This window comes from Nipponia nippon, unplaced genomic scaffold, assembly GCF_047370975.1.
Source record: "Nipponia nippon isolate SJK-2023a ecotype South Korea unplaced genomic scaffold, ASM4737097v1 scaffold_19, whole genome shotgun sequence".
Taxonomy (NCBI): Eukaryota; Metazoa; Chordata; class Aves; order Pelecaniformes; family Threskiornithidae; genus Nipponia; species Nipponia nippon.
In genome coordinates, this window is record NW_028262335.1 from 6,248,720 (window position 1) to 6,271,135 (window position 22,416).

Below are 22,416 nucleotides of genomic sequence, written 5' to 3' on the forward strand. Positions count from 1 at the left end.
TCCCAAATTACTAGAGCAGTGATGATGAAGCGTTGATACTTTTGTTAAGGATACTTTAATACAAATTAAATGCTCATTTAATAAAAGCAGTTAGCACACAAACTTCACATACCATCGTGAGAATTCAGCTTTTATGTACGGCATCCTTAAGTGTTACCAGGCTTGATATTGCCAGATTCCTTTACGTGGCCATATTATGCAAATAAATAAAACAGGGAGAGAACACAGTGACTATCCCATAGCATTTCACATCTAGCACGCTCCTTGGCTGGATTTTTACCAATGCAAATCAACCTCTCCCAAATGCTGCTTGGCATTGCCGTGCGGATCACATGTGCCACAGGCTGCTCCCAAAAAATGGCCTGGACGCAGCTACTCTGCTTGTAGTAGGAGAGAAGAGCTCCAGAGTGGTGAGTTGAGCCATGCTATGGGTCAGAAATAAGACCCTGTTCTGCTTCTATTTAATATACATGTATCATTTTTTACTATAGATGCTTCTTCTAGATTCTATGAAAGCTGTTGAGTTCTAGAAGAATGAAATATGTCCATGGGATAGTAGCACTCAGATACCAAGTCCTGTTAACAGTAGGCAGATTGCTTGTATACATGGAAAAAAAAAAAAAAAAACCACAAAACTGGAACTCAAAACAAGGGCTTAATAAAAGACTTTAAAGAAAAAGTCACTAGATTCCTTAGGGATTACAGGCAAGTAAGGGTACCCCTATGGGAAAGGACCTACAAGAATCCTGAGAAAGACTGAGTGCATATAAAATACTTGTAGAATTTTAAAAAATAAATAATTCTATGGACAAACTAGAATAGTTTGAACTTCTAAAATTCCACTACAGGAATAATCTCATGTACCTCCAAATCTCACCATGCAGTCCACTTTATCCTTACAGCTGTTAGTTAACATGTGATCCTGATTTCTGGCAGAGAAAAACAAAACACATTAGGGTGCAGAACTCCACGCATACGTTAAAAATAGATTTTTCACAGTTGTTCCTCAAGTTTCAGATTTATCAGGTGCGTGGCAAATACTGCAACACCACCACATACTTTAACATTTTTGCAGTTGCTAGCTAAATACTGCGTTACCTTGTATTTTTCAAGGGATTCCATGCTGACATTATCAGAAGATTAAACTAAGACTGTATATGCATAATCTTTGCCTCTATTGACAGATAAAGTTCCAAATTTCATCATCATATTTCAGCTACTCATTTCATCATTTTCAAGCTCCTCTACAAACTAGCACTTGCTTTCTGACCATCAGGTGTGACAGGACGGAACTTGTCCACTAAAATGATATCTAAATAACTGAACTGTGCTAACAACTAGAGTATAATACAAGAATGCAGTCAGGACATTTACACAATTATCAACTAATACTGCTAAAACTTTTGTCTTAACTAGACTGAGAACAACCACATTGCAAAACCGTATGTTTACATGTATACTTTTGTGTTAGTTCAAGGCACAGGTCATTGCATATTTATGAAGCCTTAGATAAAACAACAGCAAAGCCAAACCTAGACCTGTTGCCAATCAATCTAACAGAGCCGCATCTATGACTTCTGCTAAGCACCACATTTTCAGACACAGGATTTTGTTTTGAACATCTCCAGATTCTAGCCATATTAAAATCTCACTACCCTGCAATCAAGTACATGAGGGGCATTGGCAGGGGAGTGGAAGGGAGTGGGGACTGACTAATGTGGCAAACATCCTAAGCTCATTTTAACCCAAGATTATCAACTGAATTTATCCCTTTCTTACAGCTCTTTCAAAGTCATATTTTAATTTGTCTGTCTTCTGAAGAGTTTCAATTTTTCCCACTCGCTGGCAAACCTAAAAACAGCAACATTTCCAAAGCAGGGAGAAAAATATTTAATGAAAAAAGGTATATGTATATAAAAAGACTCTGATACAAGCCATTTAACAAGAGAGAGAGGGAATACTGAAACAGAAACAGACAGCAATACTTATATTTACATTATATTAAGAGAATAAATTTAATCAAATATAACATCTCACTTGGATTTTCAAGCAACCCTTCAGAAAGAGGGTTTTTTACAGTAAAGATGGAACCAGAATAAAAATAAATTTTCTATTTTAGACAGTAGTGGATATGACCCTTGTGTTGCAAGATGCTTTCAGAGATTACCCAAAACCAGACTGACTAAAAAGCTTCCCAAGTGCTGACTGTACGTTGCTCTGGCAAAAGTAGTTCAAAAGCAAAGCTTGTATTTCCCCCAGCTTCACCATTCATGAATTCATCAACATCATTATTTGCACAGAGGCAAGTAATTATACTAGTTTTAACAATGAATTTTAGTTAAGTAGTAATCATACACATAGGTGAATCCCATTGCTCTGTCCAACATCTTTAAGTCCACAAAGAAACCGTTCCCATTGTTTCATTTTAGAACAAAATTTGATTTTTTAAGACCTAAGCAATCTCAAGTCTCTCACATTCCCAGTGCAGTTGCAAACACAAAACCTGTCACACTATAACCAGTTTTCTTTTTAAAGTAGAGGCAGGGAAGTTTCTCAGTAACATTTAAAATAAGTTCTTCCCCACAGCTCCTAAAGATAGTTCAGCGATGGAGGGAGAACTTGTATTAAATTCTCAACAATACATAAGCAGGCTGAGATGCATTGAGAAAAATACCAGAAGATTAGCCAATCGGTCTGTGTACGGATATTCTCGTGAGGTCAGAACACATGTATTTGAACCACAGTCCCCTTTACAAAAGCCAACATCTTTCAGTGTTATTTGTGATTTCCATGGATCAGCAGCTATGAGGGCAACAAGAAGAGTTAAATATTTAAGAAGCCTCCACCAAATATGATTAGCCAAAGGAGCTGAAACTTCAGCCGGATTAACTGTACAACCCAGGGCGAACTGATGTAGTCCAGTATCTGCCCCATTATTTACAGACCTTTTGTTTCCTTCATACCGAAGGCAACAGAGCTGTAGATCTATGTATGGACGCAAGGTTTTTTTACGTCTAGGACAACACACCATAGGCATATAACACAGATAGCAGCAAAGTAACTTTCTGTCTGTTTGGGGGTTAGATTTTTTTTTTCTTTTGTTTTTTTTTGAAAGCAAGAAAGTGCTTCAGAGCTCTGGAAAAGTGAGCAGGATCAGAACTCCTCATGGACGTTACGTGCATAGTCCATAAGCTTGCTGCCTGTGAAGTATTCGCTATATTTCAGGATCTCCTCCAGCTCTAAGTGATGGTTTTGATTTTCATCTGCTACTGCTATCATTTGCTTCGCTTCATTTAGGGCATTGTATTCATTCATAGGATCCATATATTCCTAAAACAAGAAAGAAAATAATTTTCAATCACTAAGCACACATTTCCACACATCAGAATTACGATCCTTAGCTCTATGTAAGCTTCAGCAATTATGAGACCAACATAAGCCATCCCAAAATGAACATAAGTCACGGAAAAAGGTGTGAGCACATCTTTTTAGCAGGCTTACATCTATCTCCTAGCTATTTTTCCGTTCACTGCTTCCTTGGCTGTTCTAGCAGAAATCCAGATTTTCTCAGCTTATGCCAGTGTCTACAAAAAAAAAATATTTTTGACATTTTGGTTGCAAACTAAACTCACTATCAAATCTGGTGGGTTTTGTGAAGAAATATCAATTCAAGATTAAAAAGCGGCACACTATTGATCTGTATGACCTAAATTTTCTGGGTATAATCTTTTTAGAACATGTTCAGTTTTGAACTTTCTTGATCCATTTTAAACCACCAGGCAGACATTACAGAGGTCACAAGTCTCAGAAACAAAGCATTTTGCTTCTTCACCTAACTTGAACTAGATTAAAAGTTTCCAAGCAGTGCACTTTAGTTCATGACATAGAAGACTCAATATTATCTTCAATTCTTCCCAGAAGATGTGACATACATGTGCGTGCATCTATTTGTGTATATGTATAAAGACTTCACAGATAAAACAGCTATTTTTAAAAGAAAAATCTCAGTAAAAAGGCTATTAACATTGTCTATGTCACAATATAATTGTTTAACCATACTACCACTAACGTTCATATCCACATATTTGCATACTGAGAAGTTTAGGAACTTTAACATTCATTGTGTCTCGGGGAGAAGACCAACATTTTAGAGGTTGTCCTTTCACACTGCATGTGCTGCAGGTTGAATTCTGCTAGTCAAAGTACATTCTTACACCCAGAAAGGAAAAAAAAGCCAGAAACGAGCCATGAGCCTCTTCCATTGGCCACAAAGCTGCCAAAACTATAGGGTGCAAAATATTTCATGTTGTTTGGTAGACTCTTCTGCAGACAGAATTATTAGAAGAAAGCCTTGCTGCTGCAAACCAAAGTCCAAAAAGGCCACAAACTAGAATCCACACTTGATAACAATAATTTGTTTTTTTAAAAAAGAAAAACACTCTGAAAGATAAGAGACCTCTGCTATTTTCTAGGCTACTGGGGCCCCAGGGTTTGTTGGTCGTTGGGTATTTTTGGGTTTTTTTTGTTTGTGTTTTTTTTTTTTTTTAAATGAATATATAGGTTGCCAGTTACTCCTTCTGCAACTGAAAGCATGACTCACTGTCCCATCAACCAGTGCACCTAATGAAGTCTGTGACTTGCTTTCATGCACTCCATATCCATACAAGTGTCTATGTGACAAAAAACCCTAAAGGCATACCTCTGAACAACGGTTATGCTAGGAAAACTCCCCCTCCTCTTTAACAAAAAGCATAACACTATCTGCAAGCGCTATAAAACAATACTATAATCCAAAGTTTTGTAGTCAACACTCACACCGTACTGTTAATTCAAGTATTTTTGGACTTCATATTCTCCAAAGCAGTTTCAATCCTATATTTAAAAAACAACTATTAGTTTTAAAAACACTAGAACTAACTATTTGAGGAAGTCTTACCTCCAGCTCTTCCATTGTGACAATACCATCATGGTTCGCATCAATGACCTCCTCAAATTCCTTCCTTCTGTCTTTTACCCAGTCATCATCAATATCTTGAGCTTGCTGGTTCTCTACAGTACCAACAGGTAATGAAATGAACTCTGAAAGGGTAAGTTTCTTATCTCCGTCTTGATCTACAACAGAAGTACATAATAACTGAAAAGTATCTGCTTAATGCCTATTAAAAATGAGAAATTCTTTCATGTCAGAGAGGTCACTGCTACAGTCTGCCCGGTTTCAGCAGTCCACAATCCTGACCCTAACAGAGAAGAAGAGTTACCATTTATATCTTTGGTTAGCAAAAAACCCTCTGTATTATAGTACACAAACAACGTTTTAGAAGGCTAAAAAACATACACTCATCAATATACTAAACAAAAAGAATTTCACTCATCCTGAAGGACACACCAGGTGGCAAGCTGGGCTTTTTTTTTTTTAATCGTTGTTTATTTTTTCAACAATCTACTGCAACAGAAATTTTCTTACAGCTGTATCCAGTCTCCCCTTGTATTAGCATTCAGGTAAATTAACAGTCATACTCCATACTGGAGTTGTTCTGTCTGTGCGTGTCACACACTCAGGTATCACTGGAAACTCTTCATATTTATTAAGCTAACAACTAGCAAAGTCATAGTTCTCTTTTTTTTTTTTTTCAATCCAGGTGTTCTAGCAGTTTTAAATATGCATCACTATTGACTCAATAGAAAAAAAAAAGTGTGCCAATACTTACGAATTTAAAAAAAGAAATTTCTTAGAAACCTCAACCATTTATTTCCACTTTCATGACCATACGTCACAATTCTTACATGGTCGCTGTACTGGGGAAGTACGAAGCAATTAATGCCCTTTTCACAGAACATGCATGTGAATATATTTTATAATATTTTACTATTCATCAAACCTTTTCTACTATTGCTACAGCGACCCTACAATGCACCAGCACTTGTGCGAAGTAGTGTCAGCTGATCTTCGTTGTATGAAGTACTCAGAATATCTTTCTAACATAAAATGTTGTGCTGTTCTTTAACAACCAGAGACTAAATTTAGTCTTGAGAGATGCAGAGACAACTCCATAGAGATGCCAGCATTTGTGCTAACAGTTTGGTTTTGTTACTCATCACATTATAAGATGTGTAGAACAAACAAGATGGGCCAAAATTTCAGATTGACCCATGACAATGCAATGACCTAACAATGCAAACCATTTCATTGGGTAGACAAGTAAACAACTCCCAAGAAACATGTTTTAAAATGGCATACCCAAATCTCGGATGATTTCTTTCACCATGAACTTCAGCATTCCCCTACTATGCTCTGGATGAAGAAAGGACAAGAATTCTTCTTCATTCAACAACAGATCAGGAGGTGGGTTGTCAGCTTGGTACCACCGATCCTTCAGGTTATCTAAAACTTCCTGTGCTAGAAATTTTAAGAAAAAGATTTAAGCTATCATGCTCAATCTATTAAAAGTTCTTAAAATATACCTTCCCTGGTTACTCAATTGTTTAAACAAGGATGACCTATGAACCCATTATTTTACAGTTCAACTCCCAGGGAAAGTGGGTGCTGAGGGGAAACAAAGCGCAATTAGTTTAGTCCAGCTTGTGCTGAAACACTAGGAAAGATCCTTTAACCAAACAACTGAACCGAAATTAGGAGATGAAAATAAAAATTTAGCTACACCTATATCAAAACTTCAATGTACCAAGTGAAAAGTATTGTCCTGTCAGTACTGCTAGCTGCTGCTGGGCGGATGTATGAATAATCCGACTTTCATCAGTACTTGTTGTTCTCATTTCTTATTTTCATATTTTGAAGCCTACTACCAACAGAAATCTTTCACCTGCCCGAATACCAGTAGTACCTTTCTTCTGAATCATTTTTGTTTTCTACTTCAAACTGTCCCACACATTGAAATAGCCAAAACATTCTTCAAATTCAAAATATTCTTCAGGTTCACTATATCTCCATGTATTGCACTTGTGACATCGCACACCAAGTTAATATCTACAAGAAAGGAAGATGTCAACCCATTCTTTTCCTACCCAAATAATAACCACAGAACAACAAATCCTTTAACATTTAGCGTGTTTTCTTCTAAGACCAAATAACATGACTATCATTAAATCTAGAAAGATGCTTCTGATCTGCGAAGCACCATTGTACTAGTGCTTTGGCTAATAGCACTACAGATGTTTATTCTACTCTGCAGCACTTGTTAAGTCTACCACAGGCAAGAAAATATTCTTTGCCAATACAGCGGTTCCAAGCATGACCAAAGGGATGCATTTTATTACTACAACGTTACAACACTCAACTTTTCTTATTTCAACTTGACGTTTCTTAATACAACATTATCTAAACCAAAATCAGTTATATTACTCTTTTGAACTCTTTTTAGGTATGTTCATGCTCACAGGATTTGAGTTAACAAAATGGTACAGTGATCTATCACAAAGTGACGACCGAATTATGCATACTGCACATAATTTTAAGTGCAGATGTTTTTTTTTCTCCAGCCACACCACAATTTCAGATAGCACCCTCACCCTCCACAAAACTACACAGATGAATTAAGCTTAAGAATTGTATTAAACAGATTATAAAAAAAGAAAAATCAAAGCCTAGTTTTTACGCAATCAACAATACATTTCAATGGACAGCTGTTCTTTACAAAGCATCTAACTGAAAAGGCACTATAAGCAAAGCCATGAAGCAGAGGAGTAGGAAAGCTATGAAGAGACTTCTGCCCTGCCTCTGCTCCTCCCTTCTTCCTTTACCTTGTCAAAGTCTCCGAATTTAAAAGAATCGCCCACCCAGCGAGAACTTATATCCTTAGACTCAGATACATCATCCAGTATTTCAGCCTAAAAATGTAATTTGTTGGAACTATGAAATATTTAAGATGGTAGCTCTACAAAAGAAAGTTTGGAAACATCAAGAACAGATGCTGAGCTAAGCACCAAGAAATGCATTTAGTTTTCAGTTGCTTAAGGATACACGTACTTATTACTCCCTTTAGCTACCCTGTCTATTCTATATCAGAAAGTATTCTGACTTCAGACGTAAACCTGCATATGTTTAGTTATCACTACAATTTAATAAAGGGAAATGTTTTTGCTGCAAGGAGCAAATGCAATTTGAAGTACACGTGTACGAAGAGATACATCAGCACTAAAATCACTTTACATTTCCTCTTCTTTCGTTTCATCTTACACCGTGCAGACAAGCACTTTTTAAGTGAAATTTTCCTGAACTCAACTGAGAATCATAATTTGTACGTGAGTTTCCGCTAAAACCATGCATCTGATTTGAAGAAAAAACCACCCTGCAACACACAACATGAATATTGTGTGCACCTTCTGGTCCTGAACATAACCAAACAGGAAAAAAAATACCTGTATAGAGTATTCTTTTTCTGCTGTAGGCATTTTCTAAATGACACACTGGAAAAAATATTGCCTGCAGCACACCCTGCTATCTGCAAAATACACTAACAAACTCAAACCTGAAGCATCAGCTGTGCACAAGTTTTAAAAACACTCTGAAAGACTACAGTCTTCAGATAATAAACTTTTCTTTTTAATTTGATAAACTATCTTAAATAGCTCCTGCCTGCTTTTGGTTGCTGAGTTACAAGAGGGAAAAAAAAAACCCAAAAAACAAACCACACACAACGGTCACATCTACGTTTTTTAACTGCTGGTTGCAATTAAGAGTTAAGTATTCAGTGAATGTTTTTTTGTGAAAAGTAAAGAAATCCTTCAGAGTCCTAATATGAATCTTAGGGCAAGTTCGTACATAGCACATTTTAGTTGTATCAAGGACACAAGTAAACACAAAATAATCAAATCACTTGCTTATGGTTTTCCAGTGTAGCCAACCCAAAATGTTAGAAGTCACAAGGCAATCTCCCTTTGCCTATCTTTCTTAGTCTTAAATGAAACTCAGCTGCCAGTCATCAGTTGAAACTGTTGTTATCTGCATACGTTAAATAAAGTTGTGTCCCTAGTTTTGGCCTGGCATCCAAACTGTAGCATGCTTCTGTGCAAGACTCAGAACATGTCTTAAGATCCACACATTCCGTTATTTTTTATTATACGGACCGAAAGAGAGTACTTTTACACTGCACTAGAGTATGAAAATAAGTTTTGTCTATCATCCTCAGGAAGCGGTAGATAACTAATTTGATTTTCCCAAACAAGGCTTGCTACCTAGGTAGAAAAATGATTATGCACACACTTCCCTTATTCAGCAAATCTTTTATCTGATGAGCATTCCTGTAAACTGCAGTTAACCACACTGCCATAGAACATGCTGCACAGGTGTTTTCCCTGCCATAAAATTCAAAGGTCCATTTGCATTTTAGTTGCTTTTTGAAATGGAAAATATAACATAACCCATTTTTAAATGACTAATTCCTGCAAGGAAAGACTAAGGCTTTGTGTTTTACTTAACAGTAAATTTAAACACTTTTAGATGGGGGGGAAGCAGGGAGATTACTCTGTTAAGAGTTGCCACGTTTATACCAAGCCAGATTCAAATGAAAGTTTCAAAAGTAATAAGGAGAAATGATCAATCTCACTAACCTAAAGAATCCATCTGTCTCTATAGAGAACTTAGATGAAACATGAAACAATTGTTAGGCAACCTTCTGCTATTAACTTCCAGTATGCTTTACAGTGCCTAAGCATGTGCCTATTTAAATACACCACCGTTTGGCAGCACATACACCCCTCCTCAATTTTAGAACAGGAATTGCGTATAGCAGCTCCCTTTCGTTTGGAGCAACAGGGACCTGGTTCCCGCATTAACAATACAATGCTCCACAGACAACACAGGTCAGACAAATTTTAGCAGACTGTTAAACATACGTAACTGAAAACTATTCAACAGGCAGTAACGAATAAGCAACCAAGATTTTTCAGTGTTAAATATGTACATCAAAGAGTGTTGGGAAGGCAGATTTGAGTTGGAAAGAAATCTAGTATTTCTGTCTTATAACTTACACATTCTACATTTATGTAGAAGCAGAAGAACAACTAAAACATTCATCTTATATTAAGAACAGTTTTGACATTCAAGTTTTACGGAAGTAAGAGAAAAACCGACACACACCAACGGTCTGCACTTACTTTCTTCATCTATTTTCAACTCTTCATTGTTTCTTATCTTCTCTGCAATCTCTTTTTCATTAAAGCCCTTACTTGCCAAAAATTTAATTTTATATTCATCCCAAGACACATGGCCTGTAAGAAAGAGCCACATCTCAGACATGTCACAGTATGCTTAAATGATGAACTTTTGGTCTCATTACTTAAAACAACATGTGCTAAAATCTTTTGCTTCATCACTATAACCACCACACTAAGTTTATGAATGGCAACATGAAAACTATCACCTGATTCACTTTTATGTTTCTTTAGACCAGACAGGCCTTGTGAAAATAACCTATTTATGTCACCCTCCTCACCCCATCCCTGGAAGAGCCACTTAACTTGTTACAATTTCCTGTGACCGCAAGTGACATAACGTAGCAGTCAACACAGAACTACAATGTTGACTGGAGCACATTACTACTTTGCTCTATGGTCTTCTGTATGGATCAAAACTGTTGTGGTTACATGCCATCCAAAGGAACTTGGATTTTGTCACAGCACATCTGAAGAGCAGCCAGTAGGTTTGGCTACTAGCAACTGACTTAAGATGTCATCAGGAGATGGAGGAATCATTCATCTTACCATCACCATCAGGGTCCACAGCTCGGAAGTGCATTTTATTCTCTTCCACAGCTTCCTGGAAATGTTCATCTGTCTTTTCCATGATCCAGCGCTGCATCTCTTTTGCACCTATCTTTTTATCATTATTTATATCCACCCTACAGATGAATAGCAAACAAGATTTAGATTTGGGGATGGGAGGGGGAGGTGTGGTATATTTTTAGATTCTAAATTAATTACTTTATTCAACAATAACAAACACAGGTTGCTACAGAAGAGCAGATTTATAACCCTCTCTGAGAAGTTGTACATTCTTTGAACTACAGAGTAAACAAGTAGCAAGTTAGCCATTTATTTCATAGTTAAAGTAACTACAACTCCTAGGTTACTACTCAGTGAAAAACATTCAGCCATACTTCACTTTGCTGTAAGTTAATCCATTTCAATATTATGTTTTTGAGTAACTTTTTAAAGCAGAAGAAATCACAAATACATGACTCATGGCATATTAGCTCATTTCCTATCGGTTCAGAATTGTCAGCTGCCAGCTGCTGCAGACTTTCACTACTTTGAAAAATTTCATCTCCAACATTCTCTCAAACCATTAACTCCCTCTCAATTTATCTAAATCCTTTTTACCTTGATCTTCCAAGATCTCTGAAGTTTACTGATGAGCTGCCTCCCTGTGTCTGCCTAGATCACATCATAACTGTCGTGACCATTAAAAACAATGAAAATATAATGTGAATAACCTTGGTGCAAGGACTTTCAAACTATTTAATGCTTTGACTGTAGTACTTGTAAGTGGAAAAAACCAAACAAACCAGCTTTCCTCTATTATACCTTGATCTCTGGTAACATAACAGCTGATAGTTTTTAATTCTTAATACATGTAAAAGTTCTGCACGTACATTTGTTCTCCGTTAGGTTGCTGAGTTATCAGGCTCACTTTGCTTTGTCAAAGGATATGCTTGTACTCAGTGCTATTGAGCTACTGAGCTACAGAACTAAACTTTTTCTACCTGACTAAAATTATAAGTAAACGTCCAATCTGACAATCCACCATTCTCTTTAATGTACTACCAATACTGCTTTATTGTATTAAGATACACTGCCATACCATCAATTCCATTAATGTTTATTTCTTTAAAAAGATGTTAATATAAAAATTACAGTTGAAGAACAAATACATAAACAATAACATGCCACTTTAAGGTTTTCTTGAGCATATCATTAAGCATTTACTCAAAAAAGATATAACAATATTTAAAACTGAAAAGACAGCACTAACATTTAGGAGGCAAGGTTCTATTTAAAGCATACCAAACCCACTCTTGTTCAATTAAAAAAAAAAAAAAGAAAAACAAAGAAAAACACAACAAAAACCCCCAGCTTGACTCTGGCTTTTTTATCTGTTTATATCACTGTCTTAACAGTACTGAAGTGTTATCATTGAAACTCAAGTTATTAAATATGTGATCTGCCTTTAAATGTCAACTAAATGTTAAAGGCTTAAGCCAAATAACAACCCTAGCACCTCATCTTCTACAACACTTAGCTGTATTAACAAATGCAGTATTAGTGGTTTTAAATATTGTATCACATCTTTCCACATATATATGCACAGGCTCAGTATTAGCGACTTTTCAGTATCAATGGCAAGACCAGTAAAATGGTCACGTTCCACTCGTGCCACCTTGCACTTACCAGGTGAGCAAATGTGGGCTTTGATATGGAATAGGTACTATCAAAAATGAGAAGGGAAAACAAAGCATTTCCCCCTCAAACATTTAACGTTCCAGTTTCCTTAGATCAAAGCTATCAAACTTATTACTTCTAAGCTGTACTTTCCATCTCAATCACATTGTAACTAGGGAGAAAGGTAACAAACATCCCATTTCTTGCTCCTCTAGCTCATGAAAGTACACCTTTGTTCTGCTACCACAGTTCACAAGAAGTCTCTAATGACTCAGATTTCCATGAAATAGCAGGCATCCACTGTACAAGGTGAGCTGAAATCCTTTCAGTGTCCATAAACAGCACTTCTGCATTTGAGAGGAATATTTACAACTGTATGGAATATAAGATATGGTCCTGCTGTGAGGTTACCATCTAAGGCGATAAAAACAAAAGACTGTCTGCGCTTCCTTAGATATCTGTCTGAACTCAGAATGGAATACTGAAAACATTTCCACTAATAATGACAAGCTTAGATAATTACATGTTGCCAAACGACCCAATAGTGGTCAGTCATGGAAAACTGATTTTATAACGCAGTGACGGGCTATCAGTTTTCTGAGGCAGATAGGCCTGAACACTCAAAGGATGTTAGTGAAGAGCGGTACATTTGAATGCACTCCTTAAAAAAATTGCCAAAGAACAAGTACTGGCAAGAAAGAATTTAAGTTCAAGAAAACAAGATGAATCCAAGCAAGAATATCATCCCAGATTACAACTTTGCTCAAACCTTCCTTGGCGATACATGTACAGAAATCTTGTGACAATTTCCGAAACATCATGAAAAAAAAAAATCTTCATTGCTCTTTTTCTACAAGAAGTGTAGTTTTCTGCTAGAGTGTTATCTCCAATTTGTAGAAACTTAGGTATATGATGTACTACTTCCTGAATTCACAGCAAAGAAAGTTTTTGTAAAAGCTGGGACTACCATTAGCATAAATTTGAATTAAAAAACAGACTACAGAGAGCAACTTACTTTATTGTTTACCTGTCTCATTCCAAAGAAAATTATAGATAAACCACAGCCCAGACAGTAATTGACGTAGCGTGATAAACACCACTAGTATTAATGCATTTCAGTAATGGGCAGCATCAGACATAACAGCTCCTTATAATGTCTAAGTTCAAGGTTAACACTTCACTGACTATTTAAACTATATTTCATCATCTGTTCACAGCCTAGATGTTAATACTACCTTTGAGTAAGAAACAAGCAAGTATGCTACTTTGTAGGGTAACTGTAAATTTTTCCTTAACAAAAGCCTATAGTAAGGGCTGCATTGCTAGAGATGTCAAGCCTGGAAGAACAGGTTTTAAACACTTCAGCCCAGTTTCTCAACCACAAGTCATTAAAAATCAGATTTTTGTGGCTAGCTTTCAAGAGGTCCACACCTGAAAGTATTATCAATAAATGCTGGCCACTCTGGTTTTCAGAGTCATGTTTTCAGGTTCCTAAATGACAGCACTGCAATGCTGCCTGAGGTATTAGGGGCAGCGGGAAGGCAGCGTTCTTACCTAAAGGACTAAAGATAACACCTTCCTTGAGCACCTAATGCATGTCACTTTAGAGCTGGTTTCTGTTTCATCCAAATAATGAAAAGCAGATCCAGAAAATAATTTTTAATAACAGAAACCAAAGCAAAGTTTTTACATTGTAGGAGGTGTGCAAAATTTATTCGAGGTATATTTAAATGTACAGGTTAGGAAAAACACAAATCAGGGTGCACACACTACTTAAAACCTTCCAAAGGCATACAGCATAAACAGCTTTTTAACTGAATAATACAAATCTGTAATTGTCCTGGTTCCTGCTGGGATAGAATTAATTTTCTGCCTAGTAGCTGGCATAGTGCTGTGTTTTGGATTAAGCATGAGAATAATGTGATAACACACTGAGGTTTTAGTATAAGCACTGCTTAGGCCCAACTAAGTCCAGAACTTTTCAGCTTCCCGTGCTCTGCCAGCGAGGAGGTGCACAAGAAGCTGGGAGGGAGCACAGCGGACCCAAACTGGCCCAAGGGCTACTCCATACCATGACGTCATGCTCAGTGTATAAACTGGGGGGAGCGGGCCGAGGAGCAGGGATCACTACTCAGGGACTGGCTGGGCATCAGTCGGTGGGTGGCTGCATCACTTGTTTTTCCTAGGCTTTGTTCCTCTTTCTGTTTTCGTTGCTTTCCTTTTCATTACAATTTATTATTATATCTTATGTTGTTTCAATCATTAAACTGTTCTTATCTCATTCCACAAGTTTTCTTACTTTTACCCTTCCGATTCTCTCCCCCTTCCTACCGGGTGGGGAGGGTGAGCAAGCGGCTGTATGGTGCCTAGTTGCCAGATGGGGCTAAACCACGACAGTCCTTTTTGGCACCCAACGTGGGGCTCGAAGGGTTGAGATACCAACAGATCTGACCAGAGCGTGTTAAAATAAATTTGTTATAAGTATCCATTATAGTAGTTTATAGCTGCTGGTCACAATGTTGTTTTATTTATTTGCATGGTTGTGTTATGTAAATCCTTACTTGCAGTCTGTATTCCCTGCAGTGCTGTTTATCACTTCTGGGAGATAGATGAGGATTATTTTTTTGCTGTGCTGTGTAACATCTTTTATGATACGATAATATTACTGGTCAAGAGACTGATCTGGCATTTGTATTTGGTATTGATGTCATCTCCATACCTCGGGCGCCATCTCTCGGAAATTATTAATAATCACACTCTTCACCTTTTCCCCTCGGAGAACCAATCTATGGAGAAGACAGGAGGGGATGCTTTCCCCGCCTCTTTCACCTTCCCTTTCTCCTTCAGGCTAGTTACACCAGCTCTTGAGAATTTTTAATATCCTTGGGATGTTCAAGCCAGCATGTTCCTATTGGTATGTCTCCTGAATGTGTTTCAGGTCTTGTTTAGGGTTAAACAACTACTTTAAAAATATCACCCAGAGATCTGCCCCGAGGCTGGCTGGTCATGGGTGGCATGGCACGTGGGAGAATACGGGCAGCTACTTAGAGAACTTCTCACCTCCAATGGCCTGGAACTTCACTCCTGAACAACTACAGGATCCTAATGAAGTGACAAAATGCTTGGAAAAAAAATAAAAATGCTGTGGTTACTCCAAAGAGGCACAACTTATCACACTGTGCTGGGCCCTGACTAGTATCTAGAACGCTGCTTGGTATTACGCAGCACCCTCAAGGAGAAGAGGGAAAACAAACAAACAGGCACTCAGCTACTCCAACCCCTGCGACAGGCACTGCGGCCAAACCAGAGAACCAACCCGTGCCAGTACCTGTGTCGCTCCTGTACACAAGAAGAGATATTGGAAGCTGAAGTCAGCTCATTTAGAAAGGGATGAAGCAGCTCCTCCTAAGAGGTAGCAGGAGGAAGAAGCATACTGTCCCGCCAGCAAGGAGGCGGACTACACTAAAGCAGGGCCATCATGAGAACAGGAGGAGGAAGAACTCTGTGGGAGGATTCCTCCTCTTCCTCGGAAGGAGAGGAAGAACTCATAAACAAGATGGTAACCACCCGATCTCTATCCCTGAGTGAGCTGCAATATATGCAAAAGGATTTCAGCCATCGTCCAGGCGAGCACATTGTCAACTGGCTGATCTGATGCTGGGATAACAGGGCCAGTAGCCTGGAATTAGAGGGTAAGGAAGCCAAGCAGCTGGGATCCCTTTCTAGGGAAGGGGGCATTGACAAAGCAATTGGAAAAGGGGCACAAGCCCTCAGCCTCTGGAGGTGACTCCTGTCAGGCGTGAAGGAGAGGCGTCCCTTTAAGGAAGATGTGTCACCCAGGCAAGTAGACCACCATGGAGAGAGGTATCCAGTACCTGAGGGAATTAGCCATGCTGGAGGTGATTTATGATGCCCTGGACAACAAGCAGTTAGCCAAAGATCCAGATGAAGTCAAGTGCACGTGACCCATGTGGCGGAAGTTTGTATGGAGTGCACCATCTTTGTATGCCAACTCAGTGGCAGTAATGACCTGGAAAGACGGAGAGGGACAAACGGTGGAAGAACTGGCTGGCCAACTCCAGCAATATGAAGAAAATATGTTGTATCGTGACCAAGGGGTGGACTTGACCATGGACACTATTGCACAGGTTATCCATGAACGTGAAACATGAGCTGCAATCAGGCAAGCCAAGCGGTTCAAGCCCCTCTGGTATGGAGGACGATGGCTGAAACATAAATATGGGGAGGCCTGGCAGACTGATTATATCACACTCCCACAAACCCGCCAAGGCAAGCGCTATGTGCTTACAATGGTGGAAGCAACCACCAGATGGCGGGAAACATATCCCGTGCCCCATGCCACTGCCCCAAACACTATCCTGGGCCTTGAAAAGCAAGTCCTATGGCGACATGGCACCCCAGAAAGAATTGTCAGACAACGGGACTCGTTTCCGAAACAACCTCATAGACACCTGGGCCAAAGAGCATAGCATTGAGTGGGCATATCACATCCCCTATCGTGCACCAGCCTCCAGGAAAATGGCACGATACAATGGACTGATGTAAATCTAAACTGAAGATATCGAACAGGAAAGCTTAAAATGTCCTCTCTCCTCATTCTTTATTCGACCTGCTATTGTCCAACATCGGCTGTCATTACTAGCATCTTCCCGCCATAAACAGAATGCACGCCAGTAGAAATTAATACTGTGTTAGGCTACGCGACAAGCCTGAAATTAGGAAAGGAGGCATGGATCTTGCCGAAACTACTCCCTGTGTGTAGTCTGAACAAACAGTCATAGCTGTAAAGTCTAAGAGACCTACACTTACAAGCATTGTGAATGAGTTCTGCTTTAGGAAAGGATAAGTTCATGGCTTTTAAACAAGGGGAAAAAAACAAACCAAAAAACCTCTGTACATGGTAGTAGTCAACAGAAGGTGTAGTTAAGCCTGTGACCTGATGAATGATCATCAAGGTAAGGCACTCAGCTAACAAAGATTTTAATTTTTAAACTACAACTAGAGCTGCCGCTAAGTAGCTGAAAACATCAGCAAAATGCAAATGCTAGAAGGACACTCAACTTTCAAACTCACAGAGGTAACTTCATCACCAAAAAAACACCCTGACAGAAAGCCACACACATTACATTCTTCTGTACTTGAATTTATGAGTTTTGTTCAGGACATGGAATTTAATTTACAAGATAACTGACCCTTAGAAGTAAGGCTCACCGAACTGAATTCTAGTACCCGATGCCATTGATTTAGTGAAATCAGCATCACCATAAATACGCTTGATTGCTTTCAATATCCTTCCTCCTTCCCTCCCATCAACGCAAGCTAAAGCACACCATACAGCAAAAGAACAGAAAATCTACAGATTCCAGGCTAATTTACACTATTTAAATGGAGACTAGAGCAAATGTTTTTTGGGTTTTTTTTGCAATTATGAGAAGTACGAGAATGAAGGATGTCAAGTAAGCTCCTCTTACAGATTTTCTTGACCTGAAGGTACCTGAACACTTACCCTTGGCAGGGAATGAAGACTAAAAAGATGCACCCAGGATTTTCTGCACCATGCCCTGGTTTCACAGGGCAAAGTGGAAGTACTGGTTAACTTGTTAAAAAACCACTTCTGTAGACAAGTAAGGCTTGTCTTCCCCGTAAAGAGTGACTACAGAAACTGAAATACAGAATTATGAAATGCCACTTGTTCTTTCAGTCACATTTAGCTTGCTGGTCTAGAAAAATGTGATTTGGGGAGCTTTTCTTCCATGTTTCAACTTTATTTTCAGTAATCCTATTAGACAATAATTTATGCTTTGAATTGACTACTTTATATCATACTGGCACGCTGTAGAATCTCAGCTTTCATTAATTAAAAACACATTATGTGTTTTCTTTATGTCTTCAAAGAAAATATTTCCAAAGCACCTGGAAGCCCGTGACTTACTAGCTTTTCACAGAAGTTCATAGTATTTCTCTTTTCACTCAGCCTTTAAGAGCACGTCTAGAAAGCAACCAGATTCCTCAAAATGCTTTTCTACATTTCTAATCTGATCATCTGGCAGAATGTAATTTTAAGTAAGTATCTGAGTGAATTGCTTGAAGCTTTCTAAGACAACCTCTTTCATATCAAACAGGCAGAAATGAACGGAGTTTGCAATTTGTGAATGACAAACTACTAACCGCGAGTTGAATGTTTCCAATACAGCAACAAAGAAAATGAAACCTTCTTAATATTCGTATATATCCTACCAATGAAGTGAGTGGTCTGACTAGCAGACATAGTAATAAAGCATTTTACTCTAGATCAAAAAGGCACTCTGGTTTGCCTATTTGCTTTAGCTGCCTTTACTCAGGAGAACACCAGAAAAAAAAATCCAATGTTATTATTGATATTTTTGTCCCCTGTTAATGAAAAGTTTGCAGAAAAAAAAACCCAACCTTTGTTAAGCCTTCTCATTTTATCTCAAGTATATGCTCATCCCCACACCATTGTCAGCATTAAGAGCACCAATGTAATTTAAGCAGTTCTAATAAAATTAATCCTCCATTGTAAAAATGCAAATAAATCCAATTCTGCCACCTAGTGTCTAATATTATGTACCGATCTTCATTTCCATTATGTTTACTGGCCTCCAAACATCTGCGTTTATTAGCTGACACAAACCTTATCTAGCACAAGTGCTTTATAAAAGGAAAAATGCTTTAATATCTAAAATTAAATATTTTCACACCCAGTAAAGAGCTAGATTAAGTTTTCAAAAAGGCTACAAAAGAAAAATTTAATCTTTCTATTCTCATGTTTCATTCTCATTTTCTACATTCTGACAAACTAAATGTTTTGTTAACAACATTGCTAACTTAATGAAGAAAGCTGTCATGTCAATTTCTGAATTCTTGGCATATGCAGTTAGGCATAATTATTTTTAACCTTCATGTATTTCATTTGAAACACTCAAGTTTTAGACACTTAGCATCTACTAGAAAGTTTTATGAACAGAAAGCAACTGTTAGTTTGTTTACTATAATCTTACCCCATTGTTTGTCTGTCCCTTTTCTTCCCTTCTGCCTTTACTATTGTCTTTTCAGTGTTTTTCCTCTACAGTTATTTGCAGAAGTCACAACAGAAACAAAACCAAGATCCATATAGAATATAAGACCAAACAATAAATAAGATCACCAACTGAAACCAAACTTAGAGCAAAGCATACTACTGCTAGAACAAAACTGGAACAAACTCCCACCCTCCCAATTTATTGCATGGGCATCCAGCCCTTCCTTCCTAATCCCTTGATCTAAAATACAAGTGTGATTGATTATTCATTGAGCCAGGAAACCAGGAAAAAGTATTATTAATTTTCACACCTTGAGAGGCTACATAGGTTTTTTCAGATAGAAACAGTATGTTTTGTCATAAACTTTACTAGGCCACAGCACCAATCCTGTTTACTGATCGTGACTCTCACCACATGCATTCTCACTCCTGAGAATGGTTTATACAGGTGTGTCAATACCTTAATAACATGAACACAGTGCTTATAGTATGATGCTTTCCCCCTCACCATTGCAATTTTTAAACGTCACAGAAAAATCTGCACATTTTACTCTGAAGATCAGAGAAAGAGGCTGCACTGCTCTTGGCAATGTACATAACTTACTTTGAAAAGATGACCATGAGCTTCTTCCTATTTTTTCTGGGTTCTGAATCTTCCTCAAACTCTTCCATCTCTTTTCCTAGAAAAACTTCTTGATGAAATTCTTTGTTAAGATGTCCATCCATCTCCATTTTGACCCCATTCAAGTGATCTGGGGGCAAGATCTCATTCTCATCTTTACTGTCAGCTGGCTTTTCTTTGAGGGCTGAATTATTTGCAGGCCTTGCATAAACATCCATTAGAAGAAATACAAACAGAAGGGACAAATACAGGGATCCCAAACTGCAGAGAAAGGCCTGTCTTGACATCATTTTTTCCTTTTTATTCAAAATATTGGCTGATTAAGTTACTGTCAACAGATTAAATGATCTAAAAACAAAAAGGAAAAAACACAGGCAAATTAAACTCTAGAATATTATGTCACTAATAAAACATCTCCTAAACTTCAGAAGAACCTACACACACATAAGTATTTGCTGTGAAAGAATTTTAAAAGCCTGTTAAATAATAAATACACAAGAAGAAATTATTCTGTGTTAGTTTTCAGTCAGCACAACTGTAACCTCTGTCAGAGGACTGCGGAAGATAACATCCTTTAAATAGCCTAGTTCTGCTCTGAAAACTGTCTTCAGGTGCTATGGCATGAGCTGACCCGACAACTGAAACCCAAGCATTTACTGAGAAGTCCACCCAGCGCACAAAGCACTTTACTGTCCGAATGCGCAGCCCAAGCTCAGCGGTGGCAACGTCCCCAACACGAGCACTTTACTTCCCACCAAGCTGCAGAAACAGCCAGGATACCACAACAGTTTACCTGAGATCTCAACAGACCACCTCTTTAGAAAGGCTGAAAGACATAAAGGTCTTTTTGGAAAGAGGCAATGTGAGGGAAATACGATTACAAGTACCATCACTTGAAGCGGAGCTGGAAACAGAGAGAAAACAGCCGGCAGGAAAAGCAGCCCCAGGGGCAGACCTGTCACAAAAATCGCTGCCACATACGAGTTCGCAGACCGCAGGGGCAGGGAAAAGGACGGCAGCCCGACAGAGAGCGTCGAGGAGCGCAAAACCCACAGTCCCGCCAGAGCCCTGGGCAGGGAGCACCCGCCCAGCCCGCGGCAGGAGCCACAGGCCGAGCGGCGACGCCTAACTCTCCACCGGAGACTCGAAAGGCAGCGGCGGTCCCGACCCCGCTCCGGGCAAGGCCACACGCACTCACCGAGAGTCCCGGGCCGCCCGCAGTGCCCCTTCCCTGCAGCGCGGGGGGGGAAACGCAGCCTCTGAGAACCCTGACAGGCCACGGGGAGGCCTCGCTGCCCCTCGCCCCGCTCCCGGCTCCTCACGGAAGGGCGTCAGCCGGCGCGGAGGACCCCAGGCCCGCTCCCGCCCCGCAGGCACGGGCGGAGGGAGGAGAGCGGAGCGGGCCGGGCCAGCGCCGCGTAGGAACTTCGTCAAAAGGCAGCGCGTGCGTGAGGGGCGGGCGGCGGCCATCTTGGAGGAGGGCAGGGACGCGCCCCGTCCCGCCGGCGGCGGCCATTTTCCCTCGCAGCGGGGCCCTGCCGTCGCCGTGCCGCGGGAAAGAAGGAACGCAAAAAGTCGAACGTATTTGCTCACGTGCTCTTCCCTACCTCAATTAACAACAAAGCAGACCTCCTCCAAGCGTGAAGGAACCTTTTTAATTCCCTGTCAGGTCCCTTTTCCTCGCTATACGTACATCTCCAGTTTTGTGCTCATCATTCATCCGTTTTGCTTGGGAGCCCTGAAAATACCGCCTTTTGTACGTAACGCGCCCCTAGCAATACTCATACGATCAGAACAACAGCTAGCTAGCTAACACACGACCACTTTCACACGACTACGTGCTCGCCCGTGCCCCGACGAGGCAGCACCGCCGTGCCCCAAAGCCTCCCCCGGGCTGGAAGCACAGCCGGCCGCGGCGCCGGCCCTCCCCCGGCTCAAACGGCGCCGGCCGCGGCTTCCCTCACCCCGACTCAAAGCAGCCCGGAACCAAAATGGCAGCGCCCCGGCCTCGCATGCCCTGCTGTAAGATGGCGGCCGCAAGGCGCCGCCGTGTGCGGTCAGGTGGTGCAGGGCGCGGCCCCTCCTCCTGCCCCCTCCCCCGCAAGGCAGGCGGCGAGCGAAGCGGCGGCCGCTGCACGCACCGAGCCCGCGCCGGAGGCCCCGCAGGTAGGCAGGGACGGGGCCGCTCCTCCTCCCGGCCCGAGCCGGCGCTTCCCCGAGGAGAAGGGGAAAAGGCAGGAGGGAGAGATGAAACCACCTCTGAGGGACGGCGAAGCGCGGTGAGGGTTCCCAGCGGCATTTTGTCTCCTCTCGGCGGCCGTAAGCCGTCCCCACCCCC

At 40.0% G+C, this 22,416-nt stretch overlaps 1 protein-coding gene across 5 annotated transcripts; it reads right to left on the reverse strand.

Moving 5' to 3' along the window:
* Positions 1-36: 36 nt before the first annotated feature.
* On the reverse strand, positions 37-22,404 carry SDF4 (stromal cell derived factor 4). 5 transcript variants are annotated; one of them, XM_087755656.1, is made up of 7 exons: positions 22,336-22,404; positions 20,061-20,426; positions 10,720-10,856; positions 10,114-10,227; positions 6,239-6,397; positions 4,937-5,112; positions 37-3,330 (listed from the first exon to the last, which is right to left on the reverse strand). In XM_087755656.1, exons 2-7 carry the CDS (start codon positions 20,366-20,368, stop codon positions 3,154-3,156), a joined length of 1,071 nt encoding a protein of 356 aa, XP_087611782.1. In that variant the 5' UTR covers positions 20,369-20,426; positions 22,336-22,404; the 3' UTR covers positions 37-3,153. The 5 variants fall into 5 exon arrangements, with proteins under 5 accessions (XP_087611782.1, XP_087611780.1, XP_087611779.1 ...); XM_087755654.1 differs by having other exon boundaries at positions 22,220-22,368; XM_087755653.1 differs by lacking the exon at positions 22,336-22,404 and adding an exon at positions 22,043-22,132.
* Between the last annotated feature and the right edge of the window lie 12 nt (positions 22,405-22,416).